The sequence below is a fragment of the Cyprinodon tularosa genome, unplaced genomic scaffold, assembly GCF_016077235.1.
Source record: "Cyprinodon tularosa strain WSP-4 unplaced genomic scaffold, ASM1607723v1 ctg509, whole genome shotgun sequence".
Taxonomy (NCBI): Eukaryota; Metazoa; Chordata; class Actinopteri; order Cyprinodontiformes; family Cyprinodontidae; genus Cyprinodon; species Cyprinodon tularosa.
In genome coordinates this window covers 433,413-453,236 of record NW_024039240.1, presented here as the reverse complement: position 1 = coordinate 453,236, position 19,824 = coordinate 433,413, and the positions used below count along the sequence as shown (strand labels likewise).

At 37.8% G+C, this 19,824-nt stretch overlaps 1 protein-coding gene across 8 annotated transcripts; it reads right to left on the bottom strand.

Moving 5' to 3' along the window:
• Positions 1-18: 18 nt before the first annotated feature.
• Positions 19-18,693, bottom strand: LOC119795316 (WD repeat-containing protein 37). 8 transcript variants are annotated; one of them, XM_038303247.1, is made up of 16 exons: positions 18,527-18,693; positions 16,029-16,214; positions 14,131-14,166; positions 12,180-12,276; positions 10,475-10,570; positions 9,857-9,921; positions 9,552-9,641; positions 6,354-6,489; positions 5,056-5,127; positions 4,859-4,903; positions 4,304-4,380; positions 3,980-4,217; positions 3,766-3,907; positions 2,316-2,450; positions 1,963-2,077; positions 19-587 (listed from the first exon to the last, which is right to left on the bottom strand). In XM_038303247.1, exons 2-16 carry the CDS (start codon positions 16,164-16,166, stop codon positions 456-458), a joined length of 1,614 nt encoding a protein of 537 aa, XP_038159175.1. In that variant the 5' UTR covers positions 16,167-16,214; positions 18,527-18,693; the 3' UTR covers positions 19-455. The 8 variants fall into 8 exon arrangements, with proteins under 8 accessions (XP_038159175.1, XP_038159174.1, XP_038159176.1 ...); XM_038303246.1 differs by having other exon boundaries at positions 16,029-16,195; XM_038303248.1 differs by having other exon boundaries at positions 3,980-4,214; positions 16,029-16,195.
• Positions 18,694-19,824: the final 1,131 nt, after the last annotated feature.

Below are 19,824 nucleotides of genomic sequence, written 5' to 3'. Positions count from 1 at the left end.
AACAAAACACCAAGCCAGAAAAGTTCACAGATGTTTCCTTTAATCTGCTGTTAGTGGCACACATTAGATTTGGTGTTTGCAGCAGGAAGCAGATACAAGCAGCACAGAGAATCTAAACGTTGAGCTTCAGACTAATGTGTCCTGCGTTAACCTTCAGGAAGAAGGAGCATCTCTACATGTTTGTGCTTTCATCAGTGAGTGGTTCAGAGGTTTGCTTTTGTTCCTTACAGTGAAAAACAGTGAGACTGATGCTTATAAAGCCCCTCAGCTTGTGAAAAGTCTCTGAGGACTTCATTTTATTTTAATCAAACAGACTCCATCCTGTCAGCCATGAGTCACTAAACATCTAAACTAAACTGCTTACATCCGTCTTTAAGACCAACAAGACACCAACGCACGCTGTGGGTGAGATTTCACTGCTAACAATGGAAAGAAGAAGAAGAAAGAGGAGGAGATCATTTCTCCTGCAGCAGAGCCGGGATGTTGATGTTCCAGCCGATGGCCTGCCTGTCGAAGCCACAGGTGAACAGGTTGCAGGTGGAGTTGTCCTCGCACCAGGCGGAGCAGCAAACCATCCGACGATGACCCTAAACAACAACAACCAGTCAGCAGATTTGACCCCACAGCAATCTACAGAGCCTTTCAATCCAAAATTCAACATAGATTTAATATTTTCCTGGATCTCCTGTAATCTCAGCTTTCATGATTGAGCTTGGACCTGCATTTCATTTATGTCCAAATTTCCAGAGACAAGATTCTCAGAATGCCAAGTAGTTGGTCAGTCTTTCAATAATTATTTACAAATAGTTTAGGGAATATGAGAGGGTATTAATAAATTAAGACTTTTTTTTTATTTTCCACATTTATCCAGCATTAGGAAATGATTAAAGTTGTGGGGAAACGGCTGTTCCAACCGTTGCATTTCCGAATTCTCCCAAATGGTGCACGACTTTACAAGAGTGAATAAAGTGAATGTGATTGGTCGTTTATCAAGGGGGCGGGATTGCTGTGGCGGAAGGTTCACAAGCAAGTTTGATTGTAGATGTTGTCTCGGAAGCATCTTGCTAACCAGTTAGCAACTTTGTGCTAGTAGGTTCCCAATGGAATTTCCCATTGGGACCAATTAGCACTAAATTGGTGACTCAGCAACGTCACTGTCAAGGAACTCTATGGACAGCAGAAACATGCAAGAAAAGGAGAGTTTTGTGTCGGAGGTCATGAATGAGTCTCCTCCGTCATCCATTTTTTATTTAGAGGAGGAAAGCGAGAACAAAGATGTTGTGGAAAAAGACGCCAGAGGGGCAGAAGCTTGGTTTGGTGTAGAAGGCTTACAGCCGTACATGTTTGAGCCCTTGCCTCGCAACGCTGCCAGTTCTGTTAGCTTGCCTGCTGAAGACAGACGTCCATCCCAGTGAACACTGGGACTGAACTCAATTGTAAAGTAAATTATTATTATTTCTTATTTCAACTGTTGCGTATATTAGCTTAGACATATGAATCAAGAGTCTATGACCGAAAAAAAAATTGATTGACAGATGACCGTTGATATGCGATTGGCTGAATTTAGGTTTTCAGGCTGACATATAACTAACTGGCTGCATAAGATAACAAAAAACCCCACAGATTTTAAGACAAGATTTTTTTTTTAAACAGAAATTTTCTAAATTTTGGGACAATATCATCTGATAAAGAGTACATTTATTAACATGTGTAAGCCAGAATGATTTGACATTTAAATATGATTTCCCTATGACTTTAAGACTTTTTCAACTGTTTTTACACTCCATCACAATGACGTAGATATTTATTTATAAGCTAAGCAAAAGATTTTATTGAAGGGTTCCCCCACTGTTTCATCTTCTTCATATCTATTATCTGATGAACTGACCATCCAACCACAGTATTATGCTCCTGTTTCCATTTAACTGTTGTAGTGTTTTCATGTCCGTTTTGCTGACCAACCTGTCTGTTGCTCCGTGGGAGTCGAGCCAGTCGCACTCCGGACATATCAAACAGTCGGACCTGCCGATTGTCGTGGGGAAGGGCGATGATTTTCTGGTTCACAGACACGCTGATCCTGATGAGAAACAGGAAGTAGAATGATAAAAAGCAATACATCCCCAGTAATTACAATAAAGGATTCCCGTTAACTGCAGCACTGGTGTGGAGAGCAAGTTTAAAGGAGCTGTTGATGTTTATAACAATTATTATTCAAGGCTCATGTGAAAACTAAAGGGTGGATCCTTTTGCCCTGCTAAGCATAGTGCCTCCTGGTTCTGTGCTGCAGAGTATCAGCATGTTTGCAGCTCACCCACCTGTTGACAGCAGAGTCTGTGCGGATGGTTGCTATGGGCGACCTCATGTTCTTCAGGTCCCACACTTTGACGGTGCGGTCATCGCTGCCTGACACCACGTTATCTCCCACGGTGAAGACGGCAGACGTCACAGTGCTGCAGAGGACCAGGAAACAGGTTTGGTCAAACAGCTGGAGAAACAGCAACATTTTTAATGATTAAATATGCAGGATGGCATCTACAGAAGTTTTTAGATTCCTTTTGAAACCAGTTAATCTTACTATGAATAATGATGAATAATAATAAACAATTAGGTCAGTAAAACAATGATTTGGTTTCTTCCAGTGGGAATGGGTTTTTTTTGTTCTTTTTTCTCTGATTTTACTCCCACAAAACTTTTTTTTTTTTTTATCTAAAAGAAGGAATTAATTCAACTACAAGAAAAATGTAAAAATTTAGCTCACAGGATGGCGCTAGACACCTAAACATTTTACTTTTTACACAGGCTGATAACTGGAGTATGATATGAAGAACTGTCAAAAAACTAAGCTAGGTAAAGTTAGATTAGATTTTTTTTAAAAGGAAGCAACATCCATCTGGCCTTGCAAAAGTATTTACACCCTTTAAACCTGTTTGAAATTCTTTCATTTTGGAATCACAAACTTCACTACATCCTATTTGGATTTTATGTGATTCCCACAGAGCAGTGCCTTAATTTGTCACTAAGGAAAATTTAATTTTGATAAATTTTTTGTTTATCAATAAAAACAAAAACAGGTTTATGATTATAAATAATACAACATCATAAAAAAAAGAGAGAAACAGGGCTATTCCAACAAGGTTTATTCATCTACAGGCTGAAACTCTTTCCTGTTCTTTATTAGACAGCTCAGGATCCATCAGACTGGATGGAAAATGTCTGGGAAGGTTTGAACTTTATTGTTTTAGAACTGAACCGTTCAAACATTTGAACTATTATTATTGGCCATTTGGTTAGTCGATTATGCTTTGCTGAATCTTATTCCTCAAACAGATTTTCTTTCAGAGCCACCCTGGATTTATCTCCATCCGTTTCTTATGTCTGGCGTTTCCCAGAAAAGCAACTTTAAATTGATTTTGCCTTCAACATTTGCTTTCTACTGACCATTCTTCCATAAAGGCATAAAGGTCAAGTAAACAGCAGCAGTAATACTAGTAATTAGGAACTACCTGTGAGGAATGTGTTGAACTGGATTTAATACCTGGGTATCAGGGTAAAGGGGGATTGTTGCAAATGCAAGCTCCACTTTTTAAAGCAGAGAAAAAAACTATTTTTAATTATTGACCTCTTTCTATCGATCTGTCACATAAAAAAACAGGAAATACATTAAAGCTTATGATTGAAATATAAAATATTTAATCTAGAGTAATCATTGTAAAATTATTTCTTTTTTCCCCCCTCTGATATGTGATAGGTTTGTGTCAGACTAACTCTGTGTGTCCCTGGAAGACATTGACAGAGTGGATGGACGGGTCTCTGAAGTCCCACAGCCTAAAGGTGGTGTCCCTGGATGAGGTCACCACCAGGCGCTGGTTGGGGTGGGTGCAGCAGTGGGTCAGCTCCTGATCATGACCTAAACAAACACATTTATTTCAAAGCTTTAAACTAAACCCGACTGTAAGCTGAAACGTTTTCTGCTTCCTACCAGTGAGCGAGTGGACCAACTCTGAGGTTTCCACATCATAGAGGTTAGCAGCTCGGTCCCAGGAGGCCGTCACCACCTGTTTGCCTCCCACTAGCCAATCAGCAGCGATCACCACCCCCTGATGGCTGCGGAGCGTCGTGGTTGGTACGCGAACCGATGGGCAGTCGTTGGGTCCCTCAACCTCACCGTCTGCGTCGTCTTTATCTGAGAAGTCCACATCGTCTTCACAGGGCGTCTGCTGCAGTGGCAGGAAGGACAGGTGAGTGAATTCTGCTCTAGAAGCAGCAGGAAGCGCTCTGATACACAAACACAGATCAGGCTTACAGCGGTATCAGCAACAGGTTGGGGAGTAGGGAGCTGCACCATGTATCTCCAGATGTGCGCCGTCTGATCTCCGGAGGCTGCAGGGCAGAGACTGAGACTTTAATAACCGTTAAGTTCATAAAAAAACTAAAAAATATTAAAGTAAACAACAAAATCTTCATGATACCAACATCTTTCAGCGTTTGTGTGACAGACTGTCCAGATTTAGGATTCAGATTTACAATTTGAATATAAAACGCTTTTACATGCGGCAATCTTTCGTGCATCAAGACTCATTCCAGTCTGAAGACACCGGCAGCAGATGCAGTAAATTTATGAGCAGGCAGCCATTGTATCTGCAGCTAAATCTAAGCTAAATATAAATAAGAAATACATCCTCTCTGCTTCAGACAGTGCAGTTTTGAATAAATAAGAGTTTAACAAATCCGGGTAAAATGAAAACATGTATAATGATTACTGAGCCATGGCACCAATATACATCAATAGTTAGGGATAAATTCTCCAGTCAAGACTTTGTCATCAGTTCGAGGAATAAGCACAGTAATAAAGCTATACCTGTTAGAGCCATCTGCTCAGTGGGGTGGAACTTAATGGAGTTAACTGCAGAAAAACAAAGATGCATTGTGTCAGATTAGACCAAACATTTAAGATAGCTCATGTACTGTTTCTATACAGTCCAATACAGTTTAATATGGCTAGAACAACAAAAACCATGAACCAAACTTTCTAACTTCAGGTCTATTGAATCCTACCTGATCCTTGGTGGCCCAGGTATTTGAGGAGGCACTTTCCGGTCTCAATGCTCCACAGCATCGCTGTGTGGTCTGTTTAAATGAATAAAAGAAAATCAGAATGGAATGGATTTAAAGAGAAAACACAAAGCATTTTTTCAAACTTACTGAGTGAAACTATAGATCCAGACTAGTTAGTAAGGATATTAAACATCCTAACACTTAATCACACAGTAAAACATTTAAAGATTTTCTGGGAAATTCTTTAATAATAGTTATTATACTTTTGTATATAGTTTGCTTAAGAGGATGAAATGTTCTCTTCTTTAATGATGTTCCATTAATTCACACCAAAAAGAAGAATGCTTGAGTCTTTCGCTCCGTTTAATCCCTGTAGGTGATCCAGAGTCCTTTGCAATATAATCCCTCTTCTCTTCTGCTCTCTAAATAGGTTTTCTATACGCAGTAGGTCTAGGGACTGAGATGACCATGAAATAAAGATCTGGTAAACCTTTTCTATGATTATTTTTACAGAATAATCCCACTGAAAAGAGTAAAATGAAAAAACATATATGTTTTCTGGAAGAATGCGCCTGATTTAGAACTAAAATAACAAGGCTACAGGGTTTTAAAGGCTTTAGAAGGAGAAAAAGGCCCACAGAATCCCAGATCCTCCACCATGCTGACCATTGTATACGATGTACTTTTCCATCAATACCTCCTTTGTTTCACACTAAGCTCACCTTGATTGCTTGTAGTTGACAGTTTAATCTTTATCTCATATGAGTAAATAATACAGTTGAAGTTGATGCACCAGTTAGAAAACATAAAAGTCTGTGCAGGGGAAAGAAGGTCTGAAAAGGTTTTTTCCTGTCCTGAGCAAAGGAAGAATACAGGAATGTTATAGAAACCTGATGAAGAAGCAATGCCCCTTATTGCGAGTTTTTTCACCTCCCTAAAGATATACAGCCTAGAAGCCAGTGGCTGGCTGAAATAGGTATCTGTGTCGACTCATTTAGTGTTATATTAAACTGGGCAATAAAATAAGTTCACTGAAAAGCTTTATTTCAAATAAATTTGTTATTGTAGCTATTTTCTTTCAAACTAAAGTTTTAATTACGCTACCAGAATAAAATCTTAATGTTGAGATTTCATACAAGTCTTTAAAATAAGTGACAGAATATCAATCAAGGTTCTTATTTTGGTCATAAAGGAATATAAAAACAGCAGACTAGGCTTAAATATTGAATTTCTGCTGAATAAAAGCAGAAATGGGTGATAAAATAAACCCCAAACCAAATGAATAACTCAGGACGTACCAGCAGAGGCGGTACCCAGGACCACAGGCTGGGTCCTGGTGATGCTGAGGTCCCAGATGCCGTCCCTGTGGCCAACATACTCCTTGACCAGCTGGCAAACTGCTCTGGTTGTGGTCGCTTTGAAACTGGACACAATCTGACAGTGATGCCACACAGATGTTAGAAAAGAACAGAGAAAATCCAACAACAGGGTTCCTGAACACAGCCTCCTAAAATGGAATCAGCTGCTTTTCATTTTGTTTTGTCATGTTGGGAGCATAGAAAACATTTTCATCTTTCACTTTAATTACCATCTCTTTATTTAAATGATTGATTTTAAAAGCTGTAAAATACAGTTTGATTTAATCTTAATTTGAATAATCTTCCAAAACCCTGCCTGCAGCTGACAGGGGCTCCGTTTCAACTAGAAGTCCTTCTCCTTTCTTCCAACTTTCCTCAGTGAAACGTGCTGACTATCCCACCTAAACAGACGTTCTAACCATGTGGGGGCCCAGGCAGCGATGGCTTTTCATGCCCTGTATTTACAGGAAAAGGAGGTACAAAGACTCTGTGTACTAACTCCTAAACCCAGTTGTTCATTTAGGGACCATCAACCAATTCCAGTTGTTCAAAATACATAAACAGAGAGCTTCTCAAAAGTCAGCACACCAGATTATAACATTAAATTTTATTAATATCACATTTTAAATTAAAATTCCTATGGAAAATTGTCATGTGTTTATATATATAGGTTTCCAGTTTATGTAATCAAAATACTATGAGATCAATGCTGAATTGTGTTACTGTACAGCTATAATGAGACCAAACATTTTATATAATATTCAGATGTACGTCAATAGGAAGTGAACTAAAGAAACACAATGTGTTATATTATTAAATATACAGCAGTCACTAATAATCATTCAGCGGTATTTATTTGCTCTAAAACAATTACTCATCTAAAGTCTCAGGGTTTGCCTAAGGTCAATTTACAAACTCAATAATTTATCCCCCCAATTGAACCAACATATTTCCATAGATTTCAAATATTAACAATACTATCTTAGTTGAGGGAAACAGCACTGTAATGATCATGGTGGTGGTAATGTTATAGTCTCTATGACAGCACACTGGATGAACGGCCCTCGTTGCCTGGAGCGAACATCTGCTGATTTAAGTCCAACTTTAACCTACTGTAATTTCACTGAAGGACAAAAACTGGACATTTGGAGTAGACATGTTTCCCCGTCCTGCGAGCTGCAGCAGGGACCTTCTTTCTCTGTCTTTAACTGATCCCATTTAAGTTTTTCCAGAGCTGTGCAGGAATCTTGTTGTAAGGGAGGAAGCAGGAACTGGGGGTTGCTGAGGAGATGCTCTGCAGGGTCCTTGTAAGAGGCCAGGGCTAAGAAGCTTTGTTTCCATATTTACCATTAGCTTTTAAGGATAATTAACTAAAGTCAAAAAAAGTAGCTTTAAATTCTCCAAACCTGATGCAGAAAACAAAAACCGTCTGCTTATAGCAAAATAAATATCAAATTAACATAAATGGGTTCCATTATTCTGTATCAGTAGATCAAAGCAAATTCAATCCAAAACAGCAAAAATAAAAGTATCTAAAGAGGGTGGAAGCTGGTGAAATAAGAAACCTGTTATCATTAATGGATCAGTTGACTCAAGGTTCGATTGCGGTGTTTACATTAAAGATGGGAATGATACAAACAGGAGTCCGGCTGCGTTTTGGACACAGACTGCTAAATAAGTTCAGACTGAAAGGAAAGAGGAGAAAAAAAACATCATTCATCTAAAAAAAGAAAAAAATGTATTCTTCCTGTATAACAGAGACAGGGTGGGAAAATATTTCTCTCCTCTGTACTCAAATAAAGAAATCCAGCGGATGGATAAGCTGCTGTTACCGGAGGAGACTGTTAGGGAGAAGACTCCAAGAGCAGCAAACCGAGGGAATATAATGAGGCATAAATGCAAAATGAATAAATTCATCTGTAGATGACGGTAATGAGCGAGATTTAATTCCAACTGAATACTGATGCAGGAGAATGCCGTTTAAAAAGCAGCAGCAGGGACTGAGGGAGTTTATGGCTTCAGCACTGCAGAGTAAAGCTTTAAAGCACGCAGCTGTTAATGTGCTACAGTTTAGAGCATTAATGTGTGCAGTCTGCTATGGCCAAAGATGGATTTAACTTATTTCTGATATGGCCATGATTAGACTATCAATCCAGATTACATCACAGCATAAAACAGACAAGCAGCACAGTTAGCAGAAAGCCCAAAACAGAACTTCATGTCTGTCTGTCTACATTTAATACAAGGCTTAAAAATTTCATTTTTGAAAAAGCTCATAGTTAGTAGGCCTCAGGTTATCCTGAGCTATCTCTATACTTATGCTGCTTTAGGCTTTGACTGCTGGATGACATAGAGACCCATTTTCATCACTCTCTTTTCTACCATTCTGCAGTAATTGTTATTTCAACCTCTAACTTTATGCTCTCTGCTTTTTTTATTATAATAGTAGCTTCATCTGGTCTATCCTGAATTGAAATGTCAGCTGGGCTCCTCCAACACCTTTCTTTATAGATGTTGAAAAGTAGTCCTATTACTCTTATTGTGACTAACTGTATGTTGGGGCAGACTCCCAGGCAGCTAGCTTTAGCAAACGACACCCTAAACAGTTTGTGTCCAGGATGTGTGGGGTCTGAGAGACATTAGCTGATCTTTTCCTGCCACCTAGGGCTGTAAAAATCCAGGGTGGAGGATAGATTGCTCTGATCAACCTTTCCAAAGACCTGATTGTTTGTTGCAAACAGGCCCTACCTGTTCTGTATTCTAGTAAATGTGACCTGACCAAGCAGACTGCACACTGCGCTTTGAGTGATTATCTGAATGCTCCTTTTGCTTAAATTTCCTACTTTGGGAATGAAAAGCATTTAAAAATAACAGCCGCTCCACACTAAAGATGTCTCCACAGTGTACCATTATGTGAATGCCAACAAGAAGCTAAATTAAAGTCAGGGAGTTGCAACTGAAAAAACAAGCCAGTTAGTGAGATAAGAGACGGTCAGGTTTTATCTCACGCCGAAGGGATAAAAGAAAAGCTCAAACTCCTACATTTGAATGACCAAGTCTCGAGGGGAGGAAATGTCGTCCCCCTGGCTGGGCTGTTCATGCATATTGGCACACAAGGGGGAGAAATGTGTAAGTTACCCATGAGTCTCCGCCCCACAACTCCCAACTGGGTACGTTGAAGTTGCGGGATCCGCCTACTACTCTGGCATGGCAAGAATTTGAACGCGGCTATGAGTAAAAAAAAGGTGAAAAAGACAGTAGTTCCACTGTTTAACATTCACACATCATTCATGTTTTACTGATGAGCACACAGGCGTCTTCTACTCATCTCTCTATGATAGTCAATTAATTATTTCCTTTCTTCCAAAAGACAATCAAAAACATGAAAAAGACGTTTTAAACCAAATTTAAATCATTTTCACCAGCGACAGCAAAATTGATACCTTGCTTGTAGAGGCCTTGTAGGTTGTTTTCAGCTTCTGAGACAGCTGACTGGTGCTGTGACTTGCTGTACATTAGAAACAGTTAAAGGTAATGATGAAGCAGTCGGAAGAGAGCAGAAACAGGTCAACAAATTTAAACTTAAAATATTACGGTTTAAAACAGATGTTTATGTAACCAGTATAAAACACACATAAGCTCTTTTCTCAAAGCCTGATTTCTGCCTCTTTAACTACTGGAAATGTGTCCCTAGATCACATATTCCATTCAACATGTTGCATTAGACCCTCCTACATAAATAACCCACATTTAATAAACCTAGTGAAAAGACACTTCCATCTTAGTTTGAACCGACCGTTCGTACAGTGCTTATTTAACAGGATGAGGACTCATCAGGTCCAGCTTTTTTACCAGACTTTTCCCTTTTGCTCTAAAGCTGACAAGCACATTTGAACTAAATCAAAATTGCATAAACCCACTTTATAATGGTTAATAGACAGTATCTCATTGTCCCAGCTTTTACCTAAAAGGACTAGCAGTGGGAAAAGAAAGATTATATTTCCTTTCATAAACTGACATAAACATCTGCTTTCAACTTTTCATTAAAAAAAATGATTCACCTTTTGTTTTAAGAGCTCCTTTAGCTAAATCTGCTCCTTCCACTGTCTGTCCGTCTGCAGCCAAACGATCATTCAGGGACTCGATTTCTCTGCGCACTGAAAATCAAACATGTCTTGTTACAGCATGCTTCAGTTTGACAACAGCAGAGGATTGTGCTACGTTCAGACCGCCAGCGCTCGAAGCAGCTTCCTTTTTTATGCCTGTACACATTAAGGTCCAACGCGCCTCAAGTGCATTTTTGACTCTCCTGAAGCACGTCCAGTAAAATGTGTCCAGACGCGTCTGACGCTTCTGCTGCTGCTATGTTTAATGGCAGAGAGCGGCTTTGCTATATTTGCTGTGATCAGTGGGTAAAAAGTAGTTTAAATGTGTTTTTAAGTGAGAAAAAAATTCATCTGTGCAGTCAGTTCATCAAGCTTACGATCCTGCCTTCAAGCTGTCGGACCAGCACAAACCCCCATACACCCGCGATCCTGTCACTGGAAATCTCCTTCAATGGCAGCCTCTGGCCCGGTCGCCTCTTCGGGGTTTTCTGCTAATTTTCGCACATGGAAGGCAGAATAATCAAAGCAAAAATATTTTTCCGGCAGGTTTCAAATTTTTTAATTAATTTAGGCGTTAATAAACTGTTTCAGTGGAGTGATCACATCGCTCTGCATCAGCAGCGCTGTGTCTGTCTCCCTGCCAGCTCCCAGATCAGCTTCTCTGATTGGTCGATGTGGCGCATCAAGCAGCAAAAGTTAAATTTTTCCAACTCCAGCAGCTGCTGCTTGTGAAGCACGTCACGCGGCTCAGATGCTCAGAAGCTCATGAGGCGCTGCTTCAGCTGCTCAGATGCGTCATGATGCATCAACATGCGCTGCTCCTGCTGCAAGCTGCTTCTGAAGCGTGCGGTCTGAATGTAGCATTATATGCTGGAAAGTGTTCATATTGGTATCAGAAGTGAAGAGAAGGAAGAGAGGAGCTGCTTTCTGGAAATCTGACAAAACCTTTAAGAAGTTTAGGGAGAAGATTATAAGGGCAGATATAAGCAGCAAACACAGGGTCCATCCAAATTTATCAAATAAGTAAAGACTCTTGAGTCAAATTAGAAGTGTTTCAGCAGTCGCCATAATAAGTTCTGTCTGAATAGTGCTGGCAGTGAGGAAGGAGGTAGGAGAAGGCAGGATGCTTCTACTGGACAGTTCGTTGAGCAGAGAGACCTCCGATTGTTCCTATCTGGTGCTTAGGATCTATATGGATTCCCACAATCCTTTGAGTGACGGGGCCGATATGCACAGCCCACCAAACAGAGTTTAACAAAAAAACATTGTTTTTTTTCATTTCTACTCTGTGTAAAACATGCATTCATATCATTTGGGTTTTATTATACAGAGCTTTAGCTGCTTGGAATTTATTTAACTTTTCTTTTTTGTAGCTCTTCTCCAGAAAGCTGTAGTGCTAATATGACTCTCATCATCCGTGTGCATAATGATGACTGGAAGGGAAAATAAATAAAAAACCTTCAAACTTGAACGCTGATTAGTTTGTGGCTGAAACATTATGGGTGTTTAAAATTTATTTTTTATATTTTCATCAGAATTTGACTTTTTGGGTGTTGCCTCGAAACTTTAAGAGCCAAAAAAATGGCTAAAATTTTGAAGCAATAAAAAATAAAATTTATGAAGAATATTGAGGCAGGTTATGGTTTTGTGGAAAACTTACATTCAATGTTTTCCAAGTAGAGGTTTTCAAACTCTCTCTCGATCTGACTGAACAGGTCCAACAGATTGGTCCTCAGTGAGAGAGGCAGTTTGGTGTCCTGCAAGATGAAGAAGAAGAGCAAATGTAAATGAGTGGTTTTATCACTTGAGAGATCGATGAAGAAGGTATGATATACAGAGAGTTTCAACATCAATCATTTAAGAGAGAAGTAGACCCCGAAAAGCTAGTTAAAATGGCACCAGAGAGCAGTTTGCTTCGAAATTTCATACATGTCAAAGAAATCTGCAAAGAATGAAACAAACACATTTAGGCTGTCATGTTCAGCAGAGAGAAAATGGATCCAAGAGGAAATAATGTAAAAGCAAAAGAAAGCCTCTTATCCCTGTAGGAAGGAAGGAAATAAAAGCGAGGCCTAACTCCAGTACATTTACAGCACAGACAGGATGTGTTCCCACAGATCCAACAATCAAGCTTAGACTTGTTAATATTATACAACCAATATGAGCTCATGATACCAAAATGATTTATATCTGATATAAAGTAACTCACTGGCAGTTTCTACCACTATCCAATTACATATATATATTTAACCTCTTTTTTGTATTTACTATAAAAGATTGATTTCTTTTAAATCTGGAATGCTAATTCCAACATTATCCGCAGGCTGAGGTTCAGAGTCAACAGTAATACTAAAGGTCAGCTTCCGTAGATATGGTTGGGAGGCAGTGAGTACACCTCTTTGTTTCAGAAGGAGAAGCAGAACTGATGTTCACTGGAACGCTTTTAAAAGAAATCCAGTCAATCTGCCGACTGTGGCCAGACTGACACTGATAGCACTGAGCAGAAATGAAAGGATAGGAACCAATAGAGGAATAAGAATCTGAGACAAGAAGAGTGAGAAATATTGCACAGTGGAAAGAAATGTTGAGTCTTTGTTTTCTCTATTCATTAAATTAGATTAACAAACCGTGATCATCTTGAAAACAGGCAATCAAATCCCTATGTAAAATTTACATAATTAGGACTGGACAATAATGATTATTGATCAAAAAGGAAAGACAAAAAAAGAAGGATTATTGATTGATATTGATATCATTGAAAACATTTTTAAAAAAGAAGATGAAAACATTTTTATTATGTTTGTATAAAACCACTAATGTCAAAATGATAAAAAAGCTTATAAAAAACCGTTATTTAGCACAACACATTTAAATCAGATATTTGTATGAAACTATGAAAGAAAACTCATTTTCAAAAAGAAATTGAAATTACATACAGCATTATGCAATCCATATTGCTACTGGTATGTCATAATTATCAGAACTCCATGTTGAGTTCAGTGGCTGCCTCTGTTGTGTTACAAAAGGCATTTAATTTAGGATGTCTGAATGTTTTCTTCAAGCATTTTCTCCTCTCCTATTCTGCAGACCGAACACAATATTAGCTTCATTTGTCATTCCAGAATCGTTCACCTGGTGTCACTGTGTGTGCATCAGGTCATGTTAGTTCCTTAATGATATTGGTGACTGACCGGGTGTGTATTTTGCTTCATAAACACCTCCAATCCCCCACCCAAAACAACACCTAAAAAATAACAGACGGATATTTATTGTGGGATAGCTAAAGGCAAACAGAGTATCTTGAGAAAAAGTCACCGAAAAAAAAAATAATTTGAAGTTTCTCGTACATTCTGTCATTCTGCTGTTTTTCCCTCTTCTGTTTAACATAAATCTGTTGATTTAAATTTTTGAACAAATCAAAATAACATCCTAACTCTACAGACTTCACAGAACTGGAAAAGAAGGTGCATCAAATACAAAAAAATCATCAGACTGATTTTTTCAGATCCACAACACCACCTACTCTGAGCTCTAACACAACCTACGTCCGCTCTGAAAGCTATGAGGGGTTCTGTTCTACTGTCTGAAACATGGAAGCAGCTAAAACTTACCTCCATTCTCATGAAGGAGTCCAGATTATCAGAGGACTGAAACCAAAGGGACCAGAGTGAAAAAATAAGGTCATGAGGAAAGGATTAAAACATGTCTGACCAGAAACAGAGCTGAAAACCTGTATGTTCTCTGACATTAGGATCAACTTTTTTACTTTTCCAATAAAAAATGCTTTTCTGGCCCATAAGAAAATCACATTAAGAATGAAATATATTTTATGTATTTAAATTTTTTAAAAAATTGTATGCATCTATTACTTATCAAGAGCCACAAACAAATTAGGTCAAAAAAAGAACTAAAAAAAAAAACCTGAAAGACTTGTATAGCCTAGCTAAAATCCTGGTATCTCAATAAGTTTAGCTTTTATTAAAAACAAGAAAAAACTAAACTAAAAGAACAACAAAAACAGTGTCTCATTCCCTCAGACCAAAATATTAAAGGACACTCATCCTGATTGTTGTTCTGATAATATCTCTTGGGTTCCGGTCCAAGGCAGCATTTATTAGTTAGTTGATGTAGAAAAGTAACACATGAAAAATGTACTGAAACTGTTAAATAGACAGTGGGAGATTTTCTATGGGAAATTTAGGGCAATGATCTAAAAATAAACCAAATAAAGTCCAAAATCCAGATGAATTTCAGCTTATCTCTGTACTCAGCTTTACTTGAGAATACATCGTATGAGGTGGCATTAATCTAACCACTGCTGCAAATTCAACTTGAAAAAGATCAGCTACAGCAGTAAAAAAAAAATGTTTGCTACTTTTGATCTTAACAAATATGATTTACTCAGAAATATTGCAAAATATTCAGAATGACAAAAAGAATTGTTAAAAAATGTAACTAATTTCTCAATGAAGTTTATGTCACTCCAAATGTAGATTTTATTGTTGCAGCGACCAATCAGCCAATATTCCCCTGGTTGGCTCAGGTCAAATATTTCACTTCATAACATGCATGCATTTCTTTTTAATCCTTCCTGTTGTACAGACTGTTACAATATAATAAAACACAATGTTCATTAAAGCTATTTGAGTAAAGCTAACTAAAAAACTAATTAAGATCATAGAAATACATTTGATTCATTTCTATTGAAATTACTTCATTATCTGTTTGATTCTAAACAATTACAGCTATACGTTAGACAATAAAAGCATTAAGCTGAATTTCTAGGGGAAAAATGTCTGGTTAAAGTTTTTTAAAATAAAGTTTAATAAAATTTTTCAGATAAATTCAATAATATAATATTTTATTCAGCCCTTTGTGAGAAAATCTGTAGAACTTGGTGGTTTGGATGTTGACTGTTAAAACAGAAGAAGGCCATTGAGGACATTTTAGTCTGACATGAAGGTATTCCTTCCTTTTCAACACAAGCATGACTGAAGCCAATCAACTCTTCCTCTTTTACTTCAGTTTAATCTGTATTTTGAAAGTAAACATGAAGACATTGGATTTATTCAGCATCCAAAGATTCAGAATAGATTCCAAAAGCTTCAGTTCCTGATAAACAGCAGTTAAAAAGGGCCTCCAACCAAGCAATCCGCTGTGTACAACACTAAAGCCAAAAGCAGCCCAACATCCAGCTGTTTTCAGCTAAATGAAAATAACCTTACATCAATAATGCAGTAATTGTGGCGTGCTTAAGCCAGCAATAAGGTCCTCTAAACACTGCATTAAAACCTAATTGGCTTAGGCTTACAAGATGAGTGCTTACTGGTGCAGACAGCAACAGCAGGACAGCTAGCTAATAACGACAGGCAGGAGGAGAGCAGCTTGACATTTAAACAGGAGGAGAGAAACATTTATGGAAGTGACAAAAGTTGCTAAGCAGGATATTTCAGTGATTTGAGTTTACATTCTAGGCCATAAAAAGTGTTTCTGAAGCAGCGATAATCACCTGTCCTTCCAGCAGGTCTCTCTGCAGACCAGAGCGCTCCTGCTCTGTGCTGTTGGTCCTGCGGATGGAGAGGCTGTGAGACTTCCTCTTCTGCTTGGCCTGGCGGGCGGCGCCACTGCTCCCACTCTCCACTGGCATGGCTTCCTCCGACGCTGATGTTTACCGGCCTGCAGGAGCACAGAAAGGCTGACCCATTTTAGAGTCAGGGGGAAAACAGGGCAGACCGAACAGTGGTGGTAGGATTTGACAGCTTGGCTGGCGTGAACGTGTTAAATGACTAAATGAATGAAGGTGAAAGCAGCATTAAAAAGCCTGCCACGCCTGAGAAGGAAGAATACAGTAAAAGTAAATGAATTTCTGATTTAGACACAGAAAAATTACTGTGCAAAATTATAACCTGACCAAAGCAACACAAAGACTAGAGAAATTATTTACACAAAAATATCTTCTGATGCAGTTTTTAATGTCATTTCAGACAACAACTCAAACTTTTGCTCCTCAAACCAAACTGCTGGTGCAAAAAGTGTTAGGAAAATTTTGCAATTGATTCCTTACTAAGCCTTTTATCTTTATAATTAGGCCACCTATCTCCTTTCCCCTTCTCAGTCACTAAACCTTAAACCAGATATGGACGTCTAATACACTAATACAAATAAACATAAAATTATGAATACATTTTCTCATTTTGGCTGACTATGGGCCCCTGGCTTTAACTGGGAGTCAACCAAACTCAGCATCACACCTGAGATTGTTGATTTTCAGCAAGTAAATGAAACAAGTCAAAAGGTTCAACCTCATTATCCTAAGCTGGTTTCTTGGATATAAAATAAAACTGACTATAATCCAACAACTTTCAGACCTCAGTCTAATAAGAGTTTCTTTGTCTTTTAGTAAAATAAGAGATTCCCATCGAGAATGTCTGATGTTTTTAGACCCCAGGAGTGTTTCCCAGATCTTGCTGCAACATGCCACAATAAGATAGAACCATTCTGAGGTGTACCTAATAAAATAGATTAATAATGATTAATTGATTATTGAAATAATTGTCAACTAATTTAGTAATTGATTAATCGTTAACTGGAGTATAGAGACTAAAACATGCCTGTAGCTGACAGAGCATCCAACTTAGAACAGTAAGTATACCAAAATCGTTAAAAAAAAAATGGAACATTTTGCATTTAAGATAAAAAACAACTTTTTCTTCTATCACTATGCTCTATCCAGAACTCCTCAAGTGGAAACTTTTTAGTTTCACCTGGTTTAATTTAATAAAAAGTCTTCTTTAAGGAACCTTTTGCTATCCCATAATTAATCGAAAAAAATTGTCGACAGATTAATCAATTTGCAAAATAGTAGTTTTTTGCAGCCCTGGTATACATATCTAGCTGTGCATTAGGACATATCTGACCTTATAGTGCTGCTTGGCTTAATTTGCACAGCATGTGTTGTGAATTAGCACCTTATAAATCAATGACTCCAAACGGTCTGGATTCTGTGCCAAAGAAAAGTCGAGGAGCTGGGTCACTCAGGACGAGCCCGCTCCGCTTGGTTGCATCCTTCTGGAGCTTTTCCAGCCACATCCCAAACAGGGATGGCCTCATAACAGAACCACAGCTCAAAGGATGGACCTTATGTCATGAAAACACAATGGGATCCCACAGAACAAGCCAGAGAACATCAGTGGGGTGTTCCCATAATAAACATAACTATTACTTTAAATGAATGAATATTCAACACAGTTCATCTTACATCCTATAATAATCCATATAATTTAAATATATTTGCAAATTGGTTGTATATTTACAGTTTAACCAATGAAGATTCCTTACCTCTTAAAGTTAAAACTGATCATTTAAACTACATATTTTAACAGAGGATATAAACACTAACACCCCCCGCCTTATTTCAACATTTTTATAAACAAGAAACCAGCTTTTTAGTGTAAGCTGTTTACTTTTTAGCACAAATGCATAGGATAAGCTAAATGTTTATTATTTTTAACTGAAGATCGGACTACACGCCCTTTACTGTTCTGCTTTTCTACCCAACATCAGTTCATCTGGATTTGAATATGAAGGAAAGGGGAAAATAAGCTAAATCCAGCTCGGCGGATGCTCTGTATTTGTATTCTGTTTTGTATTAACAGAAGGTGTGAGGGCAGTCACAGAAGAAAACCATCTTTTCTGCTCTCTAGTCAGTGACAGCCCAGCAGACACTGCCCCCCTCTACTCCTGTAGAATAAAACACCTTTGTCTGGTTTCCCTACAGACTAGTTGGTTCTTTTTGTGCAAATATGTAAACAGGAACACCGTGTCAACATTGTAAATGATATAAATTACCTCGCTTTAAAACAGAAAAATAAAAATGTAAGAGCTGAAGTTAAAAACGGGAGACATTTGTCTGGACGAACAGGCTAAGTAAAGCTAACGTTATCCTCCGTTAGCTGCTAATAGGCTAACGGGAACAGACACTGAGTCAGAACACAGCAGCAAACTTACCTAAAAGTCTGCTAACGCTGCTTTTTGTTCCGGAGTGTTGTCTCTGATTTTGCTCCGTCTGTCATTGTTTTTAGTTATTTTTAAAGGTTGCTGCGCAGGCTTTTAGTTCAGGTCCGTATTGACAGCTGATGAGGACCGTTACAAGCGCGAGAGAAAAGATAGCGAAGCCACTTCAGGTCTGGAAATGTTCAAAATAAGAGCATGACGTTTAATTTTTAAAAAATATTCTGCAACATCGTGCATGTTGCAGTACGGAAAAGAATTAGGGCCACTGAAAAAGGCAAAAAGAGTTAACTTTTTTTTAACATTTTAATTCAGTATGAGAAAAAAAGTCAGAATTCTGACTTTAATGATTAAAAGAAGAGCTAGTTTCTAAAGCAGACATGCCTACAGCTTGATACTAACATGTTTGTTAGCTGTCAGAATTCAGTCAGAATTCAGGGATTACAGTCAGAATTCTGAGATTAAAATAAGAATTCTGAGAGAAAAGTCAGAACTCTCAGATTAAAGTCAAAATTCAGAGATTAGTTAGAATTCTTAAAGTCAAAATTCTGAGATTAAAGTCAGAATTCTGAAAAAAAAATGTCAGAAATCTCAGACTAATGTCAGAATTCTTAGATTAAAGTCAGAATTCTGAGATTAAATTAAAAATTCTGAGATTAAAGTCAGAATTCTGACTTTTTTCTCCATATTAAACTGAAACAATTTTTAAAAATCAGTTAACTTTTTTTATTTTTTCAGTGGCCCTAATCCTCTTCTGTATAAGTCAGTACTTATATTTAGTAAGAAAATAATAACCATGCTAAGTCCTAACCGTCATATTTCTGAAATCAAGCCAAACAGTCTGTCGGTCCAAGCTTAAAATACAAACTGAAAATTCATGATTCAATCATTTTAAATAAAAAAATGTAAGTATAATATAGAAGCCAAAAGTTTCAGGTCAAAACTAACTGTAGCTTACATTTTTTATCAGTCATTTAGTAAATCTCTCTTCAGGAAGCAGACATTAGATTCTATATATAAATTGAAATAGTCAACCTGTATAGCAAGACAAAAATCTTGCACACAATTTAAACCTTTTAATTAGGGTTTTTTTTTTTCAATACTATTGAGAAAGTTTACATTAAGTTTTATACCTTTGATCCAAAAAATATAAAGTGCGGACAAGTATTATCATTTAAGAGGGATATGCCTGAAGACATGAGAGAAGAGCTGTTGAAGCTCAAACATTAAGAGGAAAAGATCGGCAATCATAAGAAAAGTTTCATATCAAGACAGCAGCATATGCAGCCAGGTAG

Coding starts and splice junctions, on each gene's coding strand:
- LOC119795316 (XM_038303247.1), bottom strand. CDS start 16,166: ATGCCAGTGGAGAGTGGGAGCAGTGGCGCCGCCCGCCAGGCCAAGCAG. Junction 14,167..16,028: donor GAGACCTGCTGGAAGGACAG/GTGATTATCGCT, acceptor CTTTGGTTTCAG/TCCTCTGATAATCTGGACTC. Junction 6,490..9,551: donor TGTGGGGCGGAGACTCATGG/GTAACTTACACA, acceptor CATCACTGTCAG/ATTGTGTCCAGTTTCAAAGC.